We start from the raw sequence: 27,633 nt of genomic DNA, 5'->3' as shown, positions 1-27,633 counted from the left end.
GAAAGGGGCTCCTTCGCTTCACGGAGTTGATTTGATACTCACAAAATGATCTGCCCAGCCAAGAATATTTTTACTTTGTGTCTACATAAATAGTCTTTATTTTTTATAGAAAGCACATCGCTGGTCTCTAAAAGAAAATGTGGTTTTGATTGAACCAGACTCGAATTTCTATCTGAAGCCCGTTTGCTAACAATAGAACTGGCTTTCCCATTTGCCAAGATCAATGTTGACCTGTTTTCACCTAAATTTTATAGATGTCAGAAAAAGAAACTGTTCACTGCTCTGTGGTGTACCCTGGCCTTTTTCAGCCGCGCTTTGCTTGCATTTTTGCAGCTCCTTTAAATTCCCCTTGTCACAAAAACTAACAATAAGGTCAAGTATTTCAGTAAGAAATATTGAATTATTATCCAACATTGTCAACCAGCCAAGAAACTACGAAAGCTAACCACGAAATGTAGAAGAGAGAGGCTTAACCTCAGGCCTCCGCGTCCCGCCTTCATGGTGAGGGGAGGATTTCGGCACTGGGGGTTATGGAGGGAGGCGGGCTGGCAGATGGGTGGAAAGGGAACTGGACAGCTCGCAATCACGTCCAGACTCCTGTCCCTCAGGAGTGTCTTGTTGCACTCGCTTGCTGCTGCAAAAAGCCAACTTTGATTTTTCTTGGAGAGGGCTCCGGGCACCCTAACATCTAAGCCATGCCAACAGCATGAGTCTACTGAGCTCTCCTGATCCCCTGGCCGTATCCCTGTCCATCAAGGCTAATTTCTGTGACAACATAAACTTCGCTGCCTAGCCAATAAACTCAAACCCGATGGAACTTGATGTGGCCAGGAAGAATGACAAGTTGGCACGATGTCAGGGCTGGAAATAGAATGAGTTTCACCAGGCAATGGTTTGGGAGGGGTATGGGTGGGTTTATGGATATGTACGTGTGCTTTATTTGTTCTGATAACCCTAATAAACATTCAATTAATCAATAAACTAACTCCCACAGGAGCAGAATAAGTTCAAGTCTCCAAATGAACCTCAGGTAAAGTCAACCCCCTCTCTGCCCCGTCCACCTATCTAACCCTAACCCATGATGACTAAAGACACAAATTCTCTTATTGCAAGGGACCTGGACAGAGTGCTTGGGCAAGAAGGAATGAGGGTTGGTTTTCTGGCTGGACAGGGAGACACAGCCTGCCTGCGAGGATGCAGCAGGTCCAGGTGCCAAAAAAAGATCTCCAAGAAGTTCCCTATAGGGGCTTTGGAGGTGAGGCTCAAATGGCTCCCAAAAACTTCCCTTGAAATTCAAACACTCTCATTCTTCCAGGGTGAGAGAGAGTTCGGACTAATTTATTTCTATAAAGGAGAGATCCACAGCCCAGTCATGGCTGGGGTGGACTTGGAGGAGTTTGTGTGCAGTCCTGGAGGGCATGGCGGGCCTCTGAAGGAGAGCTCAGAAGTGTGGGTATAGCTGGAGTCATAGGCACGACACCTCTCAGGATAGGGTGGCTCAGTGCATACCTAACCATTCAGAGTACAGTTATTATGCCCTTTACACTTACCCAACTATTTATGCCCATCACCCTTTCTTCCTGAATGCTGAAGGCGTTTTGTGCCAAACCTATCCCTCATTATCCCATCTGGGCTTTAAATCACCTGGTTTATAGGTGTTGGGTAAGCAACTAGATAAAACAATCCAAGGTATGGACTAAAAGTTGGTTGATTTCTGCTGTCTATACCCACTTTTGTTAAGCATTAAAATCTTGTATTTATTTTTGTCATGTATCTTGGTTTTCAATTATTCAATTTGAACCCCTTACTTGCCAAGCTCCACCACCTATTCAAAGGGCTGGTTTGGTGCTGCACATCCTGGGGCTGCTGCATCTCTAAAGCATGACCTTCTCTGCCAGGCTGAAGCCAGCTCTGGTTGTGTGTGATTCCCCAAAGCATGACCTTCTCTGCCAGGCTGAAGCCAGCTCTGGTTGTGTGTGATTCCCCAAAGCATGACCTTCCCTGCCAGGCTGAAGCCAGCTCTCGTTGTATGCGATTCCCCAAAGCATGGCTTCTAGTCCACCTCTACTCATCTGCTGCACAGCTGAGTCTATGCCCACCCCTCAGCCTTCACTCCAAGCCCTCTGAGAACCCGTCCTGCTCTTCTCGGTGGAGTGGGGTACTGTCCCCCTCTGCCTCTTTTTCTTCTAAAGAGCCTTGGTACTCCCGGGCAGCACATCTTTATTCCTGGGTACTGTGCTAAAGGGAGGGTGCAGGGTGGGTGCTGGTTTAGCTTCAGACCCAAGATGGCATAAAACCACTCATCCAGATGAGGCTCAAATGCAGTGTCTGTCCCAGGAGCTTGCTGCTCCTGGTGTCCCTAGGCCCTTGGATCACATCTCTGTTATACCACCTGCTGTACAAGGAGGAGTGTCTCTATCTGTCCCTAGGGGCAGATCAGGTGCTCTTCATGATGTTAGGGTGTGTCTCAGTCGTTTACATATCCATCCTGTCTTGAGAGTGTTCAACTCATATTTGAGCTTACTGAAATAAAAATGTAACCCCTCCGTTAAGATCAGACCAGGTTAGGGAATTGAGATGCAAAGCAAGAGTCACCTTTTTCTCAAGCTATGGATAGGCTGAAGCTGGAGTCCTCCTGGCATCTCACCTCCTTCTTCTCCTTAATGCAGAAGCTCTTGATTTGAAGAGCCTTTGGCACAACCACAGCAGGACTATCATTGAACCAAGAGGGCGTGCTACGCCTAATTACATTGTAACTTCTGTCAAATGGCAACATTAGACTCTTGTGAGCTCTCATTGCCCTGTTAGCATGCTTTTCCTCTCCTTGTTCTTCTTTTTAATTATTTATTTTTATTTTATGTGCATTGGTGTTTCGCCATGGGTGTCAGGTCCCCTGGTACTGGAATTACAGACAGTTGTGAACTGCCCTGTGGGTGCTGGGAATTGAACCTGAGTCCTCTGGAAGAACAGTTGGTGCTCTTAACCACTGAGTCATCTCTCCATCCCCCTCTCCTGATGATTCTTAAATTGAAGAGGCATCAGCTGTAGGTTATAGGTCATACAAGCAGAAAAGGGAAAACAAGGAGGTACAAGTGAAATGCCTTTGTTATCAGGTTAAGTGACAGAGTGGCCCCGTCCTAGCGACCAGCATGGGAAATGAGAGAAGAGTCTTCATTACAAGGCCAGTGAGCCTACCCTGAGCATGGACAACGGGAGCCTGAACTGGAAAAGCTCTCCTGTCCAGCCCAGGAGAATCAGCTGGAAAGGCCTCACCCGTGGATAGGACAGCTTTGTCCAGCAATGAATGGCTTCAACTCTCTCCTACTCAATTCCAGACATGGCAGGCTGACTTCACCTTGCTTTTTAGAGAGCAACGCTCCATCTTTAACCTGATTAGCTGGAGTGTGATATAGATGATTCCCAGTGGGCTGGGAATTACAGAAAACAAAATTTCAGGGGATCTGTCTGACTCAGTTTGCAACAAATGGAAATTAAGTTCATGGAAACTAGGGAAGCCACTAACTGCTTGGTGAAAATACGATGCCAAGGATGTTTCCGTTACAAAAGTGACCGTTCAGGGGCTCCTGGAAAGAGACGTCCTCACCCCTGGTCTCCAGTCTTGCACCCACAGGGTGATCTTGCAGAAATGATTTCACCTCTTCGGGATTTCATTTCCTCTTTCTCTACAAAATGACCATTTTTTCCAGGGCCATGAGAAACAATGGAGCCCATTCTCTCCCTGCCGTTAGACAGGCTCTAGCTGCCTCTTAAATCTCCCCATAATTTCTCCATTTTAAAAGCCAATTCAAGTCTATAGGTAAACGTTGTATGGTCAACAGACCATCTGGCAGGCAATTTATTATTGTCCATGCTTAAAGAGAGGGTCAAGAGAGGTGAAGTGGCTTGTTCAAGGTCATGCAACAAGTTAGGAGGAGTTAAAGACCTGGAACCCACATCTCTCTGCAGTCTCCTGCTGTCCCCCTTCCACTGACGCCCCAATGCAGAGTTGGCTGCAAGGCTGCTGTGACAGGAAGGAGAAGCTTCTTCTGTGTGGAGCCCCGAGTCACACATGCATGTGGTGGGAACCAAGGTTTCCTGTGACTCAGATCAATGTTAAGTAGCCTACAAATGCTCAGCACTAAAGGAAATGAGCAAAAGGAAACGAAATTGGCCATAAACAGAAATCAAAACTACCTCAATTCTCTCTACAAACGAACGGAGAATGCTCCCCCCCGAGTGTGTGTGCGTGTACGTGTGTGTGTGTGTGTGTGTGTGTGTTTGCCTGTTTCTGTGTATGTGGGTGCTTGTAGGTGTGATGTCTATGGGTGTGCGTGCACTAGTACTTGTGTGCATGTGTGTGTATCCCAGGAGTTCGTGCTCAGTGCCTTCTTCAGCTGCTCTCCACTTCTTAGTGGGGCTTCTTCCATGATGCAGAGTCTATCAATAGCCCAGCTGACTACCATGTCTGTCTCCTGAGCACCGGGATTACAGGTGGCTGCCACAGCAACCCCGTGTTGATAGGGGTTCTGGAAAATGTGGACTCCAGCAAACATTCTGCCCTAACTTTTTAAACCTTGGTTTTGGTCATCCTGACTGACTTAGAGTAAATAAAAGAGTGGCAGAAACATCTGAGGTGGACTAAAAGGAGTAGGAGTGTGCCTCAGTAGCTTTCCGGTGGTGGCCGCCATCTTACATACTATTCTGCCTAGAGCTCGGAACTGAATATGATTTGCCGAGAGAGAGAGAGAGAGAGAGAGAGAGAGAGAGAGAGAGAGAGAGAGATTGGGAGAAAGAGGGGTCATTTTGTAAGATGCTCAGAAGACGGGAGTGATTTAGGGCAGGGAGCACTCATAGTCTCTACTCTGGCTTCCCTCAGAACCCCAGACTCTGGTGCTAAAACCTAGGGCCCCCCAGGGGTTCTACTGCTAGCTGTAGCAGCTTTTATCAGGCCTGGATCCTCTTCTACCTCAGCTACCTTTCCCTCCATTGCATGACTTTAGGGACTCAGAAAGGGGCACCAGGTGCTCTCCTTTCATCAGGGGTGGGGGGGGACCCCATAGCCATGCATAGAAAAGAGAGAATTGGAATTGACAGAGATCTCTTGGCTGTGGTCTTTCTCTTTTCTGTTAAATGAGTCCAACAACTGCCAAATTAAGTTTAATAATACTTTTTTTTTCTCCCTCCAGTAGCGGTGTTTATATGAAACTAATGGAAAGCCTTGGAAGAGACCACAGACACCTGGGGTCAAGTTAGGGCCACCGTCTCTATTCCGAACGTGTGGAGGTGCTTTGCCCTTATGCCCGCTGTGACGGGAGAGCTTGATGCTCCGCAGGGACGGTGCCTCTGGTAAGGAGCCTGTGCCAATGTAGTTTTCATGTTTTATAGAAAAACAAAACAACAAATACTCAGGTGATTTGAATCACGGATTTAGCTCAGTGTCAGCCCTTGGTGAGCAAGCACAGGCTTTGGGGTTCAAGCCCTAGAACCACATGCACATTTTCTTCTGAAAGAAAGGGAAAGGGGCTCAAATTCTATAGAAAACTATCACTTTCCGATTTTTAAATGTCAAAATTGTATTTAAAAATCATCCCACTTGTGGCTCTGGCTTTATTGTGTTTCAAACTAATTGAAAGTTTTTCGTGAGCTTTTTAAAATAATCGTCTTAATTATCACGAGTAATAATAGGTACCATCTATTTTACACCTATTACGTACCAGACACCTTGCAAGGCATTTTCATATCTCGTTAACTCATTTACTTCTCATAGCCTCCATTATACAGATGAGAAAGGAGATTGCGTGCAAATCCATGGCTCAGGAGGGCTGTCTTTGCAATCAGGCAGATCTAGGCTTGAGACTTAATAGCCCTGTAACCTGGGACAAGTCTGAACCCCAGCTTCCTATCTGTGAAATGGGAAGAGAAACACTGCTAACCTGTCCCTGGGCTGCTGGGAAAACTGAGATAAGGCAAGAGAAACCTTGCAAATAGTACCAGGTGCACAGGGCATTCTGTGACGGCCACCAGATCTGATTTACTCCCAGAGAGCAATCAAAGCAACGGCTTTCAAAGGCATCCTAAGCCCAGAGCCCCTTGTGCAATCTGGGCCACCTGGACTCAAAGCCAATGAGGGAGGAGGACAATAGAAAAGCGCTGGGAGAGTTTTAGCATTGGAGGGAAAGAAAGACAGTTGGGAAGAGGACCTTTGAGGTACTGAGGATGAAGCAAAAAGAACAACAAAGAGCCTCCTTGGGAGGGGCTGAGGGGTGAGCCTCCTGCCGACGCTGGGAGCCAAGTCCCAAGAAATCTAGAAAGCTCTACATAGACCCGTGCCACAGGACACCTCTGTCTCCTGGAAATAACATCAGGCAACCTGCCTCCATACTATCTCTGATAGGTCACTGGGAACGAAGAAAGTCTGTTGCAAATGGGTCACATTCTAAAACAAAATAGTATCTGGCAGATTGATGGACTCTGACAGGGGGAAGAAGGAGTCAAAAAGACGGAACAAAGGTGCCGTTTGTAAAGATCGGCTCGCGGTCAGAATTTCACTGTTTTCTATGGCAAAGGAACCAGCGAAAAGTTCCTCCTACTGATGGATATTTTTCTACAGTCATTCAAAGTTCGAGGGCCCAGAGCTTCGGATTCTCCCTCTGGAGGAACCTGGAGTCCGTCCCCCGAATAATGCAGGACAGGGTTACATGGCAAAAACTCCAGGGTCCCAATAAGCAGCGGGACAAGGAACGGGTGCAGGGGGACACATTGTGTTTTCAGCTCGGATTCTGTGATCTTCCTGCCAAACAGGGGTTTACAAAGCAGAAGCTTCCAGAGAATTCTCATACTTTCTGGCTTATTCTCTCAGTGTTCTTCTTAACAGGAATCAGCTGTTTGCCTTCTCACTCATCCAGCATGTCGCTGGGGAGCAGTTAGCATCTGGTCTGGCTATTATTAAAAACAAGAACATCCCGCTCTGTCGGGAGAACAGTACCCGTGTAATAAAAAGACAGAGATCATTTGCATTCAGGACCAGGGATGTGGTCCATGAAGTGTCTGCTCTTCCTCCCCGCCAAGGCTTTCCAAAGCCTCCACCGTGGGTCTCCCTCTCCTGAAACACAGACACGGGGCTTATGTTTTCCTTCCTGAGGAGGCAAGAATCTCTGGTCCAGAGCTCCAGTGTGATAAATCTGAAGTACTTTTTTTTTTTTTTTTTTTTTTTTTTTTACAACTGCGGAAATGAAAAAGTAAACAAGACTGGAGCTGCGTTGGTATTTAAGCTCTAGCCTTTTGCTGTTGTTTTTGTCTTTTTCTGTTTTTGAGCACTGGGCCAGGAGCCTGGAGGAACCATATAATATAAAAAATCTTGAGAGGTTTTATTAGCCAATAAAAAGCCTTAGTTCCTATTAACCACTTAACTCCTTGCTCAAATTCAGCACTTGTTTCCTTCCTAATACTCCTCTGCCTCCCAAGGCCCAGAAGTGCAAGTTGGCCCACTAACCTCTCTCTGCACAACCTGAGTTCACGCTCTGTTCTGGAAGGTTTCGGCAAAAACTACCGTCAATAGTAATCTTGGCATTTGTCCGCTGCCAATGCACCAAGGACAAGATGTCCACACTAAAACATATTTTTTTTTGTTCCCAAAGATCCCCACCCAATTTCCTCAGCACCTGCTAAAGGGACAAAGCCATCATGACTTTCATGATCTTAAATATTAAATATCAGAGGAAAGTTTAGGCCAAAGGTGTGACCAGCAGAAGCCATGAACCTCTCTTTCATGTGGAGCCCGGAGAATGGACAGAAATGAGAGAGAGAAAGTGAAACGGGTCGGTTGCTTGACTGGCTGGAAAAGATGACATTCTACCAAGTCAGTGGCTTGGTGTAGGAAGCACAAGGGCGTCCAAGGCATTTAAAGCCTTCAGGCACTTTGTGGGCACTCCCACCCCTGTTAGTGCTGTGCTGCGTGCTGGCTTTTTGCTGGCTTTAAAGAATAAACCTGAACACTTACATCAATCTATTATCAATCGGCTTCGAGAGCCCTTGGTACCCCTACCTGATGCACCATCTCTATCTGCGCTAACCCTTCATTCAGGCTAACTCTAGTACTTCCGGTGCCCCAGAAGTTTCCTAAGACCTGCAGAGCACACAGCCACTTGAGGACTGCTTTTATTTTTGTTCTGGTCCTAACTCAAGTTGCATTCCTTTGTTACTTTGCCTTCCGGTAGAATTCTTTGCTGGAAGTTGTGTTTGCTTGCTTTTGTTTTACGAGAATGGCAGGTGGAATGCTTCACTTTCTAGCAGCTCGAGTGGACCAAATGAGCGGGGGAAAAACACATAGCGGGGTAAAGAACTGAGCGGTTGGAGGTGGCTTGTTGGGTAAAGTACCTAACTCAAAATCATGAAGACCAAGTTGAGTTTGCGTGCCCAGAACCCACAGGAAAGCAGGCGAGTGTGGTGGACTGCTGGCCATTCCAGAGCTTTTTGAAGGTAGAGACAGGAAAAACAAAGAAGGAGATCCGAGATGAGCTGGTGAGCCAGGACGGCCATCTCAGTGAGCCCTGGCTTCAAATGAGAGACCCTGCCTCAATGAACACAGTGTGGAGTGATTGAAGATGATTCCCTATGTCAACCTAGGGCCCCACATGCATGTACGTCTTCCCCATGTATGTGTAAGTACACACACTCAAACACACATGCATACCATGCCCACACATATGGAGGTGATAGGAAAAGAGAAGCAACATTTGTAATGCTAGTATAAATACATTAAACAAGTTTAAAAAAACAAACCCTGCACTAAGTGGCCAGACATCACTGTAACATAATAAGAAAATGAAGAAGTCTCAGTAAAGGTTAGGCAAGTTTCCCGAATTGCATCTTCCTGCTTTCTGACTGGCTGAGTTTCTCTGAACAACAGGGCTGGATTGAGTCATAAGAGGCATTTGAAGGAAAGCTTTACAAAAATTAGTAATGACCTCTTCTTAAAGGTCACGCCCAGCATGCTTTGCTAACACCAGGAGCTTACTGCTCCTTATCCATGTGAAGAAGAATTAGAAACTATAGGACAGTGGGGCTTCTCCTAAGCCCCTGAGAAATTACAGTCATGACAAATACCTCAGGCAAATCAATGCCATCCCCAGGAGTGGTTCGCTTCAATTTCTTTAATGGTTTGCCATCCTCTCCCTTCCTCCTTTCAGGTGTGCTTGCATGGACACACACACCACCATCACCACCACCACCACCACCACCACTACCACCACCCTGGTCTATTATATTTTCGCCTAATCTAAGTTTTGAGGAAGACATTTTAAAACTCCTTTTCCCAAGGTCTCCAGATTGAATAGCTGCAAAGTCCCTAGGAAGTCCCAGCAAGGCTGATCAGGGTGCATAGGAAGAATGCAATGAGGGAGGTGTCTGTTGCCTTTGCTCAGAGGCCAGAATAAATGGCAGTTCCTACCTAGCCTTTCTTAAACAACTCCAAGACCAAGAAGAGAGCTCAGAAAGGACAAGGAGAGCCATGGGTGGGGGACGCATTGCACTGTGCATAGATGAGCAGCCCTGGGGTGGCAAGCAGGGTAGACCTGTCCTTCAGCATGGGCTCTAGGAGCAAATGTGCAAGGTTCGTGGTCTTGCATACGGAACCTGGTGAGACCAGTGAAATCACAGGAGTCAGTAAAAATAGTCCTCCACCTTCCCTGAAAAAGCAAAACCTCAGGCTGTAACACTGTTGTCCAGAGTCACCCACTTTTTCAGTGCCCTCAATATTCTGTTTTCTAAAATGGTCTCTAACCTGATTGTCACAGACCTGGGACTGGGACGGAGGCCACAGTTCCCTGCCTCTGACCTAATAGCACATATAGAGGTGGTGGCTTCACTCACAGGAATTAATCCCCACTTTCACGGTGCCCTTGGTTATATCTGTATTGTGTCTCATCCATTCTCAAAAGAAATGGGAGGAGGGGCAGAGAGCCTGCATTGCTGTAAGACCTGTGCTCACTGTGACCAAGGGCTCCCTGACATTCTCCTTTGCTTTCCAGACTGTTTTCAAGTCTCATAAATACAAACATGTGGCTCTTCAACCACATCTGTAGATAATAACTTCAGGGGCTTCCTGTTTACATGGCGATACCCATTGCCCAGCCAAATAAACTCTGTAACAGAGAGCTAAGGTGTTTATTGGGCCAGTCTCGGCTGGGATTGAGTTAACAGGAAACTCCCACTCTCACAGAAATGTCTCATGATTAAATATTTGGGACACGAGGGGTCAAAAGCACTGGAGAATGGACTTTCTTCTTCCGCCTGCTCTTGCAGTAAGAAAACAGAGCAGCCAAGGGAAAATGCCAGCCTCACGGCAGCCTTCAGATCAGCTGAGAGGCAGCAGAGAGAATTACAGCAGGAGCATTCTCCCACTCTAATCAATCCCCAGGTCCATCGGGTGAAGGGATGGACAAAGGCCCTCATGCATGATAGGAAGCCCTTCAGCCTTCTGCTGGTGACCTCGGCTTAGTGGGCAGCATCCCTTCCCACCAGCTCAGTTACACCCTCATCCCAGTTCCACAGAAGACTTTAGGCAAAGCCTCCAACCCATGGAGATGCTACCCATTTGGTAATGCCTAAAAGTATTTTTGGTGGTGGGGATTGAGAGGTTCTCTTGGCATCCAGTAGGTAGAGGTTGCCCCTCAAGACTCTGGACACAGCAGAGAACTCTGAACAGAGAACAGAGACACATGTTTGTATTTATGAGGCTTGAAAACAGTCTAGAAAGCAAAGGAGAATGTCGGGGAAATGTCCACGTCAAGGTCTAGACAGTAAGCAAGAAACTCAAGGTTCAGAGGAGTGAAGGGATGTGGCAGGGGACAAGAGAGAGCGCTTATGTGCCCCTCCCCGTGCCTTTAAAAGCCATGGGAATGTTTAATTGAAATAAATATTCATCTTGAAAGAGTTGCAAACAAATTCTCTGGCCATAGCTCAGCCATGTTCTTCTAGGATGGCTCTTCCCCTAGAAATAATCTGCTTCCAAGATTTCTTGGGGAACAGCCCTCTTAGGGGAAGTCGTTATCCTATTAGGATAAAGAAGCAATATGGCCAGTGACCTAACATCTCTAACCAGGGTCTCTGGACCCCTGCATTGAAACCTTGGTAAGTCAAAACAGACAGACCATAAAGCAAGTAACTTCTCAATCTCATGGAAAAGGAAGGACTTACCAAAAATAAGCACTGGCCAAAAGAAAAAACAAAATCCCCAAAATACAGTTAGGTTCCCTAGCAGAAAGCTTCTGAGGCCAAAGTCCTTTGGGCCAAGGTCTGTTTTAATCATCACTGGACTTGGGTTTTTATTTCTGAAGACCCAAAAAGAAGTATAGGAAGGAAAATGGACAACTCCCTCTATCTGGGCTGCCTGGGATCTGACTAAAGCCGGAAGGGGGGGTGGTCAGCTGCTGGGCCCCATTCTTGTCTCAGAGGTCTACACACCCGGGCTCATCCAGACCCAGATACAGGGGCTTTGCAGGAGAATGGCACAGGCACCCCATCCTTCAGGCTCAGGCGCTAAAGACATGTTGATGGCTGGAGTTTCTGTCTACTCCTCCAGAAGCACGGCAAACAACAGCACAGTGCTCACTATGACGTCCCCCCTCTCACAAGGAATAAAGAACCTCTGCTTTTACCCAGCTCTGGTACATCCTGGAAGGTGTAGGCAGGAGTAGATGTCAGACACGAATGAGAAAAGACCCAGGATACACACATAACGAAATGAAAAACAAACAAAAAAAAGCCTTTTTATTGAAAATTAAATCCAAACTTCAAATTAATATTACAATCATGAGGGAAAAATGCCAAATAATTCAATTTACAGTTGCAACATACAATACAAATAGTCCCTTTGAAGTCCAGAGTAAACTCATCCACAATCATGAACTGTGGCACAAAGCAGAATTTGTACAATACGTGCATGGAAAGCAAATCTCGGGCAATAGCAATCAGAGAAATAAAAAATAAAAACAAACGCTGTATTTACACAAAATGCTACAGTTTTTTTTGTTGTTCCACAGAAATCTAAGAATGGTAGGCATATCAAAAGACATGGAATTTTATTCAGAATACCTAAGAAATGACTGTAAGTTATGGTTTTGACTGGTATATTTTTAAAGAACTGCATTACAAAGCAAACAATTTTTTGTAAACATGAAGTAAACAGACAGCTATGAAAGTTCTCACATAGGAAACAATCTTTGTTTTAGATGCATTATCTATTTTAAGAACAACAAATTCAATGTTTGGAAGAATCATCTTTTATTGTTTATTATTCTTTTCAATACTGTGGCTATCATCGCTTCTACTAATGCTCTCTGTAGGTTTGTCAGTCCCTTTCCTTGGAGTAGATGGAACCCCCAACATGGCTCCTCCCTTCTGAATGTACCCTGGACAGTCTCTAAGGGTGTGGAGATGTTTCTCTGATTGTTTCCCAAGGGTCTCTGGGTAAAGGAGGAGACAGTTTAGAGAGCAAACAGTAGTTAATCTGTTAAGTCTCTCATTCCCTAATTTAAAACTAAAACCATGGGACCTGATGTGAGCTATGGCCTAGGTTAAAATTTCTGAGACACTGAAGTGTGTTTTTCTAAAAATCTGGCTGTGTCGGTCCTACGTAAATCCCAGGGATGTTTGTGCTCCTTTGAGAACTCTGTGTGTGTGTGTGTGTGTGTGTGTGTCGGGGGTGGGAAGGGCATTGGTTAGTACACATAGAAGGTTCCAGAAGTAAATAAGACATTACTTTGGTCTTAAAACCAGAAATCATACATGTGACCCAGTGCAAACGGAGTGTAAAGAGACAAGGGAAGAGGAAGGGGATTTTAAATCCTAGCCGCACCCCCCCCCAAAAAAAAAAAAACAGAAGAAAGAATGGGTTCTGAGTAATGGGAGCCACCCAGTGAGGTGGCCGAAAGGTGGAGAGAAATACTTGAAATTTTCTCAAAGGGAGGGCAGAGGGAAACAACCTGTTTTCAAAGTGTCTCAGGGTTGCTGCTACTACAGTAACAACAGGGCACTAGCGCATCCCCTCTAGTCCCTTAACATGTGTGTTGTAAACTTTAAGAAGCCCTTTAACATTAAGAAATAACGTACAGATATAGTACCCTTTTTAAAAAAAAAAAATTAAATAGGGTGCAGCTGGCACCAATGGTAACATCTTCATGTCAATTAATGCAAGCTGACAAGTGTGACCAGACACTGGCTTTTGTAAGCGCTGCTGAAGTGGAGTCAGACACATGGACGGTGGTGTGCTTCAAGCTACCACACACGACAATAAATAGCATCGGTTACGACTTCCCGCTTGAGAAATACAAAGTGGCTTATCTATCTGAACATACTTGGTACACAGCCTTTAGAAGGCAAAGTGTTTTGGTTCAGTGGGGGCTTTCTTCCCCCCTCGATTTGTATCAGAAGGAGTTAGGAGGGATTCTAAGGAAAACCCAGACTGGAGGCACACACAGGACCACCTGCACCCAGACTGTCCCACATTGGGACAAAGGTCAACCTGAGAAAGGACAGAAAGCAAGGGGGTCTAGGGGGACAAAGGCAAGTGTCTGCAGAGCTCTGCTTAGGAGGACTCAGGATTTAAAGGAAGGGGGCCCCCACCCCACCTCACCCCCCACTGCCTGTGCAGGAAGAGTGTGGGCATTTGCCTAGTGATGTCATTTAAGAATCCCTGGCTTGGATTAAGGTTTCACACTCAGGGATTGGCTGCAAGGTTCCAGCAATAGTCAAAGTGCATCCTCCTGGAGGGCTGGGTCTCAAATTCACACGCAGTGGCCGACACCAATCGGCACATGGGCTTCCCTGCTTTTGGCCCTCCCTAGTGACAGCTGCTAATATCAAGGGATTCATGGAGGTTCTCACAGGCTGTGTCTACTGACAGCAGCCACGGTGGCCATGACTTGAGCTGACCAGCTCCCCTAGGACAGTGACTTCATTCTGCTCCTTGAAAGGCCGCTGGAGGCCCTCCTTGGCTAAGGCACTTTGGGTTCCCATGAATGACTGTGTGGTAAGGCTGACAGGGGCAGAGGCCTGGTGTGTCTGAGCTCCCTACACTACACATGTCGTGATTGAGCCTTTACCACACGTGCGGCTTTCAGCTGACTGGCTTCGCAACCACGAAGCCTGCGATTAAGAGTTCTGCTTAACTCTGAGACCACAGAACACTTTTCTGCAGTTATTCACTTGTGTTTAACTTTTTAATACGACAAGAACCATAAAGACCATGCCACCACCACCACCCCCCAAAAAGAAAGAAATTAGGAAACCACATGTCTCCAGCATTTCATGCTGGTAAAGGGACCACTTGAAGTGTTAAAGGGCTACAGGTCCGTGGGTATTTTGTTTTTTGGTTTTTTTTTTAATCTTTAATTATTGCTTTAAAAGGTAAAAAGCTGCATCAGAGGCAATCAAAGACCTGAAAGAATGAAACAGCATTTCCTTCATACATCACAAAAACAACTACATCTAAAATATTTGGAGATGGAAGTTATCTTCAAAAACCACATTGTGCCTGAAGGAATTGAAATTGCTTAGCAATATTTCAGATATGGCTCTAGCCCACTGAAGAAATTTGTTATTTAAGAAAAAGCACTTTTAGAGACCGAAGTCAACATATCATTACACTAAGAAATGTTCCAAAGGTCCAAATGTCATTAAATAATTATAAATATATCTTTAAAGTTATATGACCATTCACGTTAGCAAGTTACCTCAGATTTTACACATATTCATAATTTAAAAAAAGAAAAACAAATAACACACAGCCAACTCAAACACTATATCATTATGGCTATAATAACGTATTGCCATTTTCAGTTTTGCATAAAGGGAGAAGGGGAATGAAAGGGGGGTTGGGAGGATTTCTTTTGGTTAAATGGGAGGAATGGGGTAGTACAAAAAAGTAAAATAAAATAATCTATCCTGATCAGTATTTCTGAAGTCACTTTCTTAGAGTAGGAAACAAAGATAATAAGTGAACTCAAAAGTTCAGACGCGTGCCTGCAGCAAGTCTGAAGGCAAACCTTGGAACAGGCATTCAGAATGGACAGCCCTGGATGTGGCATTCATGCTACCTCCGCCCTTTTTGAGCGAGCGCACCACACAGCCGGCTTTGCAGGCTGGTCTGCAGAGCGCACCGGCCCCTACACAGCCGAAACTGTGGTTTCAAAGGACAGGGAGGAAGTGGCTTGGCTCTTCTTCCTCCTGAACCCGGAGTCCTCCTCTCTGAATTGGCAAAGGAACAGGTTACTTATGAAAACAGACCAGACAACAACACCTTTGACCATTGTTCCTTGGTAAAGGGGACATCTTAAATAGTAAACAACGTGAGACGCAGTTATGACTGTCTCTACCCTCTTAGGGTCGCAAGATCACGACTAGGGATGGACTGAGAAATCTTCTAGATAGACTAATCAATATACATATATATGCACTCTCTTTATATATGTATATATTAACACATGTGGGATGTGACCCCTGGATGCCACTGGGCCACGGCTGAGGAATTTCAATATGGTCGCCAGACAGATTCATCCATTCTGCCACTAGAATTCAAAACGGTTGGGGAACTGCTGTGGCTTCCATCAGCGTCAACACCATCATTCTGGTTAGGCAAATTTGGATTTAATAGCGTGCTGCCATTCGAGGTGGTGCATGGCGGAAGCATTCTGGAAGGAGACCGGTCTCCTCCCGGTACCACCGGGAACTGATAGGGCGCTGACGAAGTGCCATAGTAGAGATATGGAGTGCTGCTGGTCTGGAAGGGTCCACTCTGGCTTTGGGAAGAGCCGGGGTAGGGTGGTGGCAGGTAGGTGTGGTAGTGAGTGGTGGCAGACATGCCGAGGGACACGCCTGACGTGACGGGCGGGGTATAAGTAAAGGTAGCTGGATAGTGCATTCGTGGGTTGGAGAAGCGGCTCTCAGTGAGGGATGAAATGCTTGGGAACTGCCTGGGGTCTGAAAAAGGGCCCAGTTCTGAAGCACCTAAAAATTATAACAGAAGATGGGGAGGGGGAAAACATCTGTAAATATCAATTAAAATGATAGATTTTTTTTACAAGATTTAAGAAAAAAAAAAAGAAAGAAAACTTTAGCTTTCTCCCAAGGAACAGCAAGTCACAAACAGATTTTCAAACGCACTGCTCACCTGGGGCTTGGCTTTCCCCACGTTACAATCTTAATGACATTTATCCTTAAGTTCTCTAGCCCCGAAAATCCCGAAGGACTTTTTAAAGCCAAATGTATGCTAGGCCCCGTGTGGAAGCCAACCCAACACCCCAGTCACCAGCTCTGTCACCAGACTTTAAGACTGGATCTTCATCGAAAGTTCCCACCTACCCCACCTCTCCTTTTGTTTTCTTAGTACACTTCAGGTATCTGAAGTGAAACGTGTACTAAATCAGACCAACTCATTTTTCCTAACTCAGTGTAAACAAATTCTAAAGATTTATCATTTTACCCCTTGGGTAAAATGGGGGCTTCTTTGTTAAGATAAGTACATCAAACAGATTCCCTCAACATATTCCCCCTAATTCTTTTTTAAAAAATTTAAGACCTTATTACAATCCTCATTGTAGCCATGGTAAAAAATCAAAGCAGATTTCAATGTAATCTAACACTATCTTGTTTCTCTGGGGGTGTTGGGGAGAGTCCTCAGAAATTCTCCCTTGAGTCATAACTAAGTGAGAAGGTATTGAAGGTGGGGTGGGGTGGGGTGCGTGGGAGGGTGGAGAGGGTGAGGACCTAGATAGTCACTGCCTTTCAGAGTCTTGATGAGGGACACAGAACCGGATTTAGGTCGTGCGCCCACGGTAACTTTTGCAAAGGTTTCAGGCCGAGGAGAGATTAAATGGAGGGGCTCTCTGCTGATTGCCTGAACCCTGCACTAAAGTGGGCTTTAAGAAGTTTTGGGGGGCTTTAAAAGCACAGAAGTAGATATGGCTTCCCTCTGGAACTTCCACATTTGAAGCTACCTGTATGCCTCCTTAGCAGACACCTCTGCCGTCTACCTCCTGAAGGCACAGCTAGAGACTCTGCACGTGCAAGCCAGTCTTCTGAAATAGACAAAACTCATAGCTGTGATCTTGGGGTTCCTTGTAATTTTCTAGAATTGACAGAATTATGGCAAGCCCTTTGGTAACATCAATGTCGCTCCCTAAGACTATGATGCCGAAGCTTCCCTTTCCTTTCTGATTTGGCTATTCTGTATCTGCATTTGCTGCAGGTTTTAGCTGCAAGCAAAAGTCCTTCGGCCCAGTTGGTGCTCAACCTTTCTTCTGGTATAGACTGATGTTTACTGAAGGGATAGTTTCAAATAAGTGTCTGGAAAGGGCCTGTTGACTGGTGGTTGGTGTTTGTAAGAATGCTCGCTGCTTGTACCTTCACCTGGAGCTGGGATTCAGGCATGGAATACATTTGTCATACAAAGTAACTGCTTGAAAGCAACATGGGGTTAACAAATCCTTTCTCTCACAAACCAGAAGACAGCCCAGCCCAGCCCCCCAGCAATTGTGAAGTCTCACCTGCCTGGCTCTTCTTGCTGAGAGAGGAAGGCCAGAGGCAGAAGTCAGAGGTGGCAGTGTCATCATCTGGAAAAGGAGGGGACGAACTCTAAGTTCCCTTCCAGCTCTAGTATTGACATCTGGTCTATGTCATTAATTCCAAAGCAGCAGGAGAAAGAACGGCCTTGGGGTGTGTGTGGGGGTTCCCATCCCTCATTAGTGCCTTCCCAGAACCCACCGGCCCATCTGCAGAAGGCGCACAGCAAATGAACTGCCTCCAACAGTAGAAGCAAACACTTTCAAGATGACAAACTGAAATGCATGCAGCCAGGCGCTTAGGGTCTGCTCTTTATAAACCCCTCCCTCCCTTGTCTGTCCTCTCCCTCACCCCTCCCTCTACAGGAGAGTTGGATAAGCCCAAGTTTTAGGTGATGGTGTGCAAATCAGAAACGGGAGCAGATGAGAGTCCCCACCTCCCTGCCCTGTATTTATGGCCCCCTGCAGACAGTACAGACCCCAAGCAGAGGCCACAGGTGGTCCTCAGCTGCCTTCCTGCCCCACAGCATCTAGATGGAGTAGAGGGGCCAGCCTAACAGACACAGGCAGGCCACTTCCCTGTGCAGGAAGTTCAGTACCCAGAGCACATGGCCAGAATCACTGTAGTCATTTAAAAAGGAAAGAAGTCACACCTCAAATGTCAACATTCGCCCCTCCAAAGCAGCGCAGACTTCACTTACAGATAGGCAGGTGAATGGTTTTTTAAAGGCTTCTACATGTATTTATTTTTCCTTAAAACTATGTTTTAGAAATAATTAAAATTCCATATGGTTTCGCTTATTTTGATGCAGAAATTTTTATTAAAACTCTTTATGGGGGACCCTGCTAGTAAAGTCTGATAAGGCTTTGTGTTTTCCCCAACCACACACAATTTTAGCTGCTACATTTTGCTGATGTTTTTATTGCTCAGTGACATATGCCAAGATCGCTGTAGTTTTGGGGTTTAGAGACATTAACTAACCCAAACCAACAGTCACCTTTCGATGGGTGAGCTCTGGTTGGGGTTCATTTGTCATCATGGACAACAATGTGCCTGCTGGGGTCACAGCATGATGGCCAGCCACTTCTTTGAGACTGTGATGTCTTGAGGACCAGCTCTTTCTTGACTGAATGAACTAAGGTAGACTTGAAAGGGACTAGAAGAGATTCCTTGAAATCTATGAACAATAGTGTTTTCCGGAATTTGCTCAGTCACTTCACGTGAGCAGGTGTTATTTCTGAAGCTGACTGAAGTGTATCAGGTATGAAGAAAGAAGAACTTTTCATGTATGATGGGCAGGTGGGAAGAATCCTAATAGAAACCCCAATTTATTTTACAATCATTGTTCCAGAAGGAAGAAAGGCAACTTCAGTTTCTCTCCCTGACTAGGTCTGCACCTGAACTTGTCATCTGTCTTATACGAGTGCTGTGGCTTTTTTATATCTCCTTTTTGGGTGATTTTGACAATGACACTGCTCCTTTGTGTCATCAGCCACATTACAGCCACAAACTTAAAAAAAAAAATAGTTAAAAACACATACTGAATTGATTATGGGAAATGTCAATTTGACTTGTTAAAAAATGCCCGCAAGACAAAAGCCTGGAGTATTCTAAAAGTACTGGTAAACCCACCTAACTTTGTGCATGTAACCCCCTCCTCCCCGGTGACAGGCCTGTCGCCTCAGAGCAACCCAGACATCTTAAAGCTCCAGCTTCTGTCATCCACTGAGTAAATAAAGCTAAGATCATTCTTTGTGCTGTTGGCTGTAAATGATCTTGTTCACGTACAAGGTACACTAAACTGTACTATTAAAAAATGGAAACAGCCAGGAAATTGAGGGTTCTACTATCCACATGAGACCTGGTTGGAAGAGTCTCAAAATTAACCTGGGGTGCAGTTAAGTCTGCAATCCAGCACCAGAAGGCTAAGGTAGGACTATGACGTTTAACCCTGGACTATATAGTGAGTTCCAGGCTAGTCTGGACTACAGGGCTGAGATCCCTATCTCAAAATAAAATCAAGTGCCTGGTGGCTGACAGAAGTCAGTGAACCTCCAAGATGACGCATCTTCCTGATAGGCTAGTTTGACTCAACCTGGGAATGGGGCGGCACTAACACAGTAAACCTGAAAACCGTGGCAGACTGCACACTTGGGTGACTTTTTTGGAGGACTAAAAATGATTTCCATAAAACTTTGTACCTATCAGCGGGGCAGTGCTGGTGTGTATTCTGGATCCCAGCACTCGGGAGGCAGAGGCAGACCAGGCAAATCTCTGTGCGTTTGATACCAGCCTGGTCCACAGAATGGGTTCAGGACAGCCAGGGATGTCTTACGAAAGAAAAATGTACCTATGACCCTTTATGCTATGTCCCCTGGTCTCCCAAGTTAGCCATGGATCTCCTGCTGGTCGAAGCATGCTAATGGGAAAGTCTAACCATCCCATGAATTGTCGTCTAATCCATACTTGACAGCTAGAGGAGTCCACGTCAGAGAGGAGCCCTTCCCTCAATCGGCATCCCCACACAGTGAAGCGCAGCGAAGGAGGCAGAGCCAGAGACAGACACCCTGTGACTGCTAAGAGAAGACAAGCAGTCTGTGCTACCCTTGAGGAATCGGGTTGAACCAATCACAGCCCCCCTCCCCACTTCTCTCACTTTGTCTAATTGGAAACCACTCAAGTAGACTCTTTAGGTATCTCAGTGTCACCCTAGTGAGAATTACCATTTGGGGGGACCCTCTTAATGCTCCACTTTGGCCACATCGTGGATCTAACCTGATAAACAGCAACTGGTTCCAGTTGCTCAGGGTACAAGAAGAATGGAATCCAGGTCAAGGGCTCCATCCCTTGGGATGCCCTGGCTTCCTACAGATGTGCTCTGTTCTGAAGCTGCTGTCTCCACTCCCAGCCACAGCTGGACAGCGTGCAAACAAACGCAACCGCCTTCAGGGGGAAACTGTAAGAGTCTTGCTGTGGAAAGCAGCAGCAGGAGCCCCTCACAGGCTCACACAGACTGGGAAGGATACATCCATAAAATGCACGAGGCCCGAATAAAAACAAAGTCAAAGTTAAAAGAAAAAGAAAAAAAAAACTGCCTCTCCCCAGAAAGTCTGTGAGAGGAAAGCCTGCAGGCTCTCCTTACCACGTGGGGTTTCTGGAGTCTTCAGAGAAGGGGGAAGTGTGTGAAACCCAGACAGGAGGAATACAGGAGAACCTCGGACTTGGCTCTCTGGGTCTCTTATCGCCTACCACAGCTCTTTCATGATCTGCTCCCCAGTGCTGCTTACCCTGGATCATGTCTGACTCACAATTAAAGACGGCTGTGGAAGGCACAGATTTCTCCTGTCAGGGCTTACAAATGGGAATACTGAGTCTTCTCTTTTTTAAATATTATTTACTCCTGTGTGTGTGTGTGTGTGTGTGTGTGTGTGTGTGCTCTATATGTGTATACCCATAATGGCTGAAAGACATCATTGGCACTGGGCTATCTTTCTGGCCCTCCTCTCTTTTTTGGAAGTACTGGGGAAATCAAACCTATAGCCTCAGGCATACTAGACTAGCTCTCCGCTACCACTGAGCTACAGAGCCATGGCACAGTAGCTAATAATGGCCATTTCTAAGCCCTATTTTTAAGATACATATATCATTTAGTAGACTGTCGCTAAACAGTTGTTATTGAAAACAGCAAGGAGGTCTTTACAATCAAAGGAAATTGGAGTTTGGGGATAGAAAAGTACTTGTTACTAAGGGGTGTCAGCTGGGAAACGGGGCATGTTAGCGTCCTAACTAAACAGTAAGCAGAACCAACATGACCCAGACGAAGGAGCAGACAGAGGCAGAAGAAATACAAAGAGCCTTGAGTCTAATGGAACATCAGCACATTCAGAGCCCGTCCATGCGTGTAAAGACACCGCTGTGCCACAGGAAAAGCCAGCAGCCTGGCAGCCAGGTGTTAATTTCAGAGATACTTTGGGGGCAGTTACATGGCAGGAGTTATTGCTTCGACAAATCTCAAATGAAGCTCACAAACTTTTGATGAACCTGAGACATCCTTCCCGGGCAGACAGACCACACAAGACCCACCCAGGGCTGCTGTCCTCTGCTTGCAGAGACTCCTTCCGCTTCAACACTTCGGCTGCCCCATCCCAACTGCCCGCGTATGGAACAATGTCCTGTTTGGCTCCTCTTCCAACAGTAGTCCTCTGCTCCGCTCTTCCCAGCCCTTGCTCGCGCCTCCACTGACTTATTAGCTGTTTCTTAGTCTTGTACTGCCTCACCAGAGTCAGCTTTGGATGGCACGGGATTTATTTCATTTTCCTTTCACATCCCTCCCGGAACCTAGTACATTGTAAGAGCCTCAAATGAATGTATATGTATATGTGTATGTGTATATATGTATGTATGTATGTAGATAGGAGCAGTTGGATGGAAAAACATGTCAATGAGTTTAGGTGTCAGCATCTCTGACATGGCCAGTACACTCACAACACAGTAAAAATTAGCATCCAAACCCCTGGCGAGGGCTGAAGAGGTGGCTCAGCATGTAAGAGAGCCCACCTATAACTCGGTTCAAGGGGGTCTGATACCCTCTGGCCTCCAGGGCACCTGCATACACATAACATGCCCCAGGTCACGTAGCCACACAGTTTATGCATAAATAAAAGTAATAATTAAATCTGTTTTAAACACGCTTTGGGTGGCTCATGTCTGTAATCTCAGGACTCAGAAGGTTGAGGCATATGGAAGATCACCATGAGTTTGAGTCCAGAATAGACAACATGGTGAGTCTGAGGCCAGCTTAGCTTAGGCTAAGAGAGTTACACAGAGAGATGCTGTCTTAACAAAACATAAAACTATTTAAAAAAACAAACAAAAAAAAACACAAAACTAAGCAACGCTGACACCCAACCTAAAATGTAATTTAACTTCATTTCATACCTAAAACCTTGTTAAATGTTCTTTAAAATGGACACCAAGCTACTCGCAGCATGATGCAGTATGATGCAGTATGATGATGCAGTATGATGCAGTATGATGCAGTATGATGATGCAGTATGATGATGCAGTATGATGCAGTATGGTGCACTATGGTGCAGTATGATGCAGTATGATGCATTATGCATTCATCACCTGACCTCACACTGCAGATGGAGCGCCTGCCCGGCAGCATTTGCAACAAACGTCCCTGTTTCCCTAGCATGCCAGTCCTTCCTTCCTGACACCGGCCCTAACTCAGAACCAGCATGCATGCAGCTGTAGACTGGAAAGACCCTGGGGAAGAGATGAAACAGAGGGATGGGGAGACTCACATCAGAGATGCAATGCCAATGCATGTCCTTCCAGCCAGTTAGTGCACTTGTCCCTGCTCGTGAGCTTGGGCCTGCCCACTGCTGTCATTAAAGTAGTGGTATTTATTTGGAATCAGTAAGGTAATGGGGACAAAATTTGAAACTTTCTGAATGTCTGCACTTGTGTAAACAGCCAGCATTTCAGAGTCATTAATCACCATTGATGGGGATGTTAGCTCAATCAACAATCATTGATGGTAAGAGCACTTGTCTCCCTCGCCAAGACCCTCAGTTCCATGGCTAGAATTGGAGGGATAAGGAGAGAGAGAGAGAGAGAGAGAGAGAGAGACAGAGAGAGAGACAGAGAGACAGAGAGAGACAGAGAGAGAGACAGAGAGAGAGACAGAGAGAGACAGAGACAGAGAGAATAAATCAGATAAGACATAGGGTCTCTGGGTCCATGGGGCCAGGGGAAGCAGGGACTCCAAAGTGTCCTCCTGTCCCACACCCAACACCCTCCCTCCCTTCTGTTGCCTGATGAGGCAGAAAGTGAGGGTGGGGAAGGACACAGAATCTGCACTCTGTAGAAACACCAGGGAGAGGGGACTCTTTCACTTGCAGAGCTCCCTTGCCGAGCTTGAAAACCAGGGATGGCCACCCTTACCATGTGCAGATGGCTCTACCGTCTCTGGTGAGGCACAGCCGAGTCACTGCGAAGAATGTATGAAAAGGAGAAGGAGCCTGAGCGTGCATGAGAGTTACTTTCCACACGCAGACACCTTGTCCCTCAGCCCCTCGGGATGCATGTCCTTCCTGCTGATGTGATACAAACTTGGGGCTCAGGGTTCCCAGACCAAGGTAAGCAAGCATTCACAGCAGAACTCATGGCCACAGAAGAACACCCCCTCCCATGGTGTGCAAATCTGTACTACGTTCTTATCGAGCATCCCTTGAATATTTGTGTCTATAAGCTTACCATGCTGTTTAGATTAAAGTATAGCCATTGGCATTCGCATTGTTTTAAAATAGGTATTTTTATTTTGAAATGACCCAGCTGTTTCTCTCCTGGGTGTACACCACAGCGTTCTCTCTATACCCTACCACATGTTTACTGTTTGCCTTATTCACTATAGAAAAGAACTGGATTCAGCCCAGTTGTCTATCAACAGATAAATGGATAATGAAACATATATATATGTGTGTGTGTGTATGTGTGATATAATATATATATATCACATATCACATACTTAACTAAGAATAAAGTTAAAAATTTGTAAGAGAATGGATAGATTTAGGTTGTATATTGTTAAAGTCACATGATCTCAAAAAGAAACGATTTTCACTCTCATATGTGGGGTGTAGCCAACAATATGTGCATCTATGGAAACAAATGTGCATACAGGTTCAGTATAACATGAAAGAAAACAAGTTAAACACGAAGCAGTGAGGAAGGACAGAATACAAGCAATGGACGCAAGTCATAAAATAGACTATAAAGCTTTCGTAAGTCTAATTCTATTATAGACTTTTTTGTTTTTGATGGTGGATGAGTGCATAAAATTTATTCAGTACTAAAAGTGTAACATTTAATGCGAAGCTTCACAGCTTTCATTCTGAATGTCAGTTCTAACTCTCTAGACGTTCACTGAGTTGCATAGACCATGGGCCTGATTAATTTTGGCGTGCAATGGTTTTTACTTACTTGCAAAGTTTTTATAATAATGTTTATTTTAAAAAGTTGTTTTGTTAACTTAGAAAAATAAAGCACACTAAAGAAATGAACTCTAGCTTGGGGTGTGTGTGTGTGTGTGTGTGTGTGTGTGTGTGTGTGTGTGTGTGTGTGGATGTGCACGCAGGTGAATATGCATGCCTGTAAGTGGAAGCCAGAGATTGGAATTCATCAATTTGGCGGGTCTGACCAGCCAATAAGTTTGAGGGACCCACCCATTTCTACTTCCCAAGTCCCAAGTTCTAAGTCCCAAGTGGACTTTCACACGGGTGCTGGAAATCTGAACGTGGGTCCTGAACCCCATGCTTCAAAGGCAGGCACTTTCCTAAGTGAGCCACCTCCCCAACACAGCCTTCCCTTAGACGGTATCTAATATGTCATGGAAAAGACAAGTGTGTCAAAGTCCTGCTGAGCAAGTGAATGCTACTTTAGTCTCCAGAAGACACGATCCAAGAGTCAAATCCAGATTGTACACAAAACACTACTCTGTATGATCACACCTAGATTTGAAAGGGATTTATATCAGTTGTTCCCGAATTGATGCCCTCATACTAAATATGACTAAACAACACAACGTTTAACTTAGCTTCATGACCTCATAAGCAGGAAAGCACACATTTTAGGAAATGAAGAGGGACACACTGAAGAGAACAGCAGAACGAGAAATGGAACCAATCTTTAGGACAATAAAATGACTAGCAAACACCATAGTCTTAGGCATAAAAAAGTGCCTCGAGTCTCCAGTATAAACATTTATTTTCAGCGTTGTAATAAACTGTGCTTCCTACAGCATGCTCCCAAATTCAGACAGAGCAGCTGATCCTAAGGCTAAGAAAGTCCGTTACACAGAAGGCAGGAGTAGGGCGAGAGCCCGGCCCTGGAAATCTCAAGAAATACAACTGTGCTTTTAAACCCACCCCAATTTTAAGGATATTGCTGGAATAATACACTTCCGCTTTGTGGAAGGGGAAGGGGCAGACAGTAAAGACGTGCGAGCCTGTGTGGATGTATCCAGGGACCCAGGGCAGAGGAGAAGGAAGGAGCCAAAAGCCGCGAGGGTGGAAAAGTGGGACGACGGGAAGAGGGGAGTGATCTCGCTAGGCCTTGATTAGGAACATTTTAAAGGCACGGTGGATAGTCTTTGAAACCAGATCCACTGCAGGAAGGAGGCCAGCACCCAGGACACCCTGTCTTTCAGAAGGGGCCACCCACGGTGCCGCGAGTCATATGACTGCTCTGTCACATCCTGAAGCCATTTCCAGCCCATGCACACGTCTGAGCTCCCATTTAGAGAGGATGGGATATATTGGGAACACGCATATGGAAACACTTTCAGAGAATCAGTTTCCATGAAATTCATAATGAGCCAAGTGGCTTCAGATGTGGTCGCGTTCCTCCGATTAGCCAGGAAAAAAAAAAAAAAGAGGAGGGAAAAAGGAGGAAAAAGGGGGCAAACCCACCCTTTCAGACCCTATTTCAGTTTCAGAAAAATTAAAAACCACTAATGAGTTATGGCTACAAAAACACGGAGCCACGATTAAAACGGGAGGAACTAGGAAAATGAGGCAGAGAGATCGGAAAGCAATAGTCTTTAACCCCTAAAAATAACAGCTTCTATATCGGTAATCTTATCTTGAATCTGGGGCGGCTTTCCTGTGATGGTATCTACCCCGCGCGGCGTAATTAATTTTCTGACATCCTGGCAGAAACCAACGCAGTGCGCATGCCCACACGAAGGAGCACGAGGAGGAGGGGAGCAGGGGCGGGAGGCAGAGGCTGCAAGACCAAGTCTTATTTGATAGCACATGTGGTCAATTAAGATTATTTTTAAAACTGCAAGTCAATGATAAATTGTTCCTAAGAATTTCTCTCTTTCTTTGAGCTAGAATTCAAAGAGGGTAGTCTGGTACTTTGCCGTGGTATGAGCTACCGGTAACGTGGACTGTACCGAAAATAGCAATTTCTGAACTGGCTGACAGGTTATCTATTAGCCACCAAAGCTCAGCTGACCAGGAGAAAGAGACAAATAGGGAGGTTTCTCACAGGACACCTACGTGATATTAGTGAGGTTAAACATATTAAAACAAACCTACAAAAACTTCACATGAATTTTTAGATAAAACATGAGATTTGAAAATACTCTGCTTAGGGGGAATTGCGGATGTCAGTCGGCTGGGGGAAACATGGCGAAGGAGGCTTGGGTTTTCATTTGCCCTTTGGGGTGCTGCCGTGGAAAAGTCTGGGCAGCATTTCTTTGAAGCCTGGTGGTAAGCCCAAACCCATAGTGGAAGAATGCTCTGACCTGTCATTGCCTAGCTGATGGGCTGGCAATCAGAGCTGGTGATTGCTTAACCAACCAACCTTTGCTTTCCCCCAGCCGCATAAGTCCCTCTAAGAGATGTGATATCCACAGCAACCCACGGGGCTAGCGGAGGCTGGCTCAGAGGGAACAGAGCCGCCAACCCACTGGTGAGCAGAGGCTGGCTCAAAGGGAAGAGAGCCGCCAACCCACGGGGCGAGCGGAGGCTGGCTCAGAGGGAAGAGAGCCGCCAACCCACGGGGCGAGCGGAGGCTGGCTCAGAGGGAAGAGTCGCCAGCCCAGCAGCTAAAACACCGCTGCTACAGCGGTGGGATGGTTTCTATGAAACCCCTGCCACTTACATTGTGTCACTAAATCCACAAAGGAGACAGTGTCTCCCACCCTATTTTCTGAAGGACAAACTTTTAAAGTTGCAGATGAGTTCAGAGTGGCCCAGAACCTGACCCTAGACCTGTGTGACCCTGCTGCCATTCAGGAACAGCGTCCAGTCAACTCTGACAGACTGGCTAAGGATGAGAGAGGTCCTGGTAGGCTGGGGGTAGAGGTGGGGGCGGGGGCAACCGTGGGAATGGAGCCAGGATGGGTGTGCTTGGGGAACTGATGTCTGCCACCTTCTGCCATACTTGACCCTGCCCTTGAATATGCCTGGGAAGAGAGATGCCCGGGAAAAAAGATGCCTGGGAAGAGAGATGCCCGGGAAGACAGATGCCCGGGAAGACAGATGTGTGGCACAGGGA

At 45.9% G+C, this 27,633-nt stretch overlaps 1 protein-coding gene across 4 annotated transcripts in view; it reads right to left on the bottom strand.

Annotated features, from left to right (window-relative positions):
• Runx2 (RUNX family transcription factor 2) overlaps positions 1-27,633 on the bottom strand; it is a 237,946-nt gene that overhangs the window by 96,825 nt on the left and 113,488 nt on the right. For 2 of the 4 annotated variants that reach the window (XM_057794690.1, XM_057794693.1), the window contains 2 exons: positions 17,544-17,609; positions 11,744-16,005 (listed from right to left, as the gene is read on the bottom strand). The exons of the other annotated variants lie outside the window; for them this stretch is intronic. In XM_057794690.1, coding sequence (XP_057650673.1) covers positions 15,530-16,005; positions 17,544-17,609 — 542 coding nt within the window. In that variant the 3' untranslated portion in view covers positions 11,744-15,529. Of the gene's footprint in view, positions 1-11,743; positions 16,006-17,543; positions 17,610-27,633 lie in introns of those variants that run through there. 4 annotated transcript variants of the gene reach the window in all.

Source organism: Chionomys nivalis, chromosome 19, assembly GCF_950005125.1.
Source record: "Chionomys nivalis chromosome 19, mChiNiv1.1, whole genome shotgun sequence".
Classification (NCBI taxonomy): Eukaryota; Metazoa; Chordata; class Mammalia; order Rodentia; family Cricetidae; genus Chionomys; species Chionomys nivalis.
Note: the sequence above shows the minus strand (reverse complement) of the source record. Positions and strands in the feature narration are given on the sequence as shown.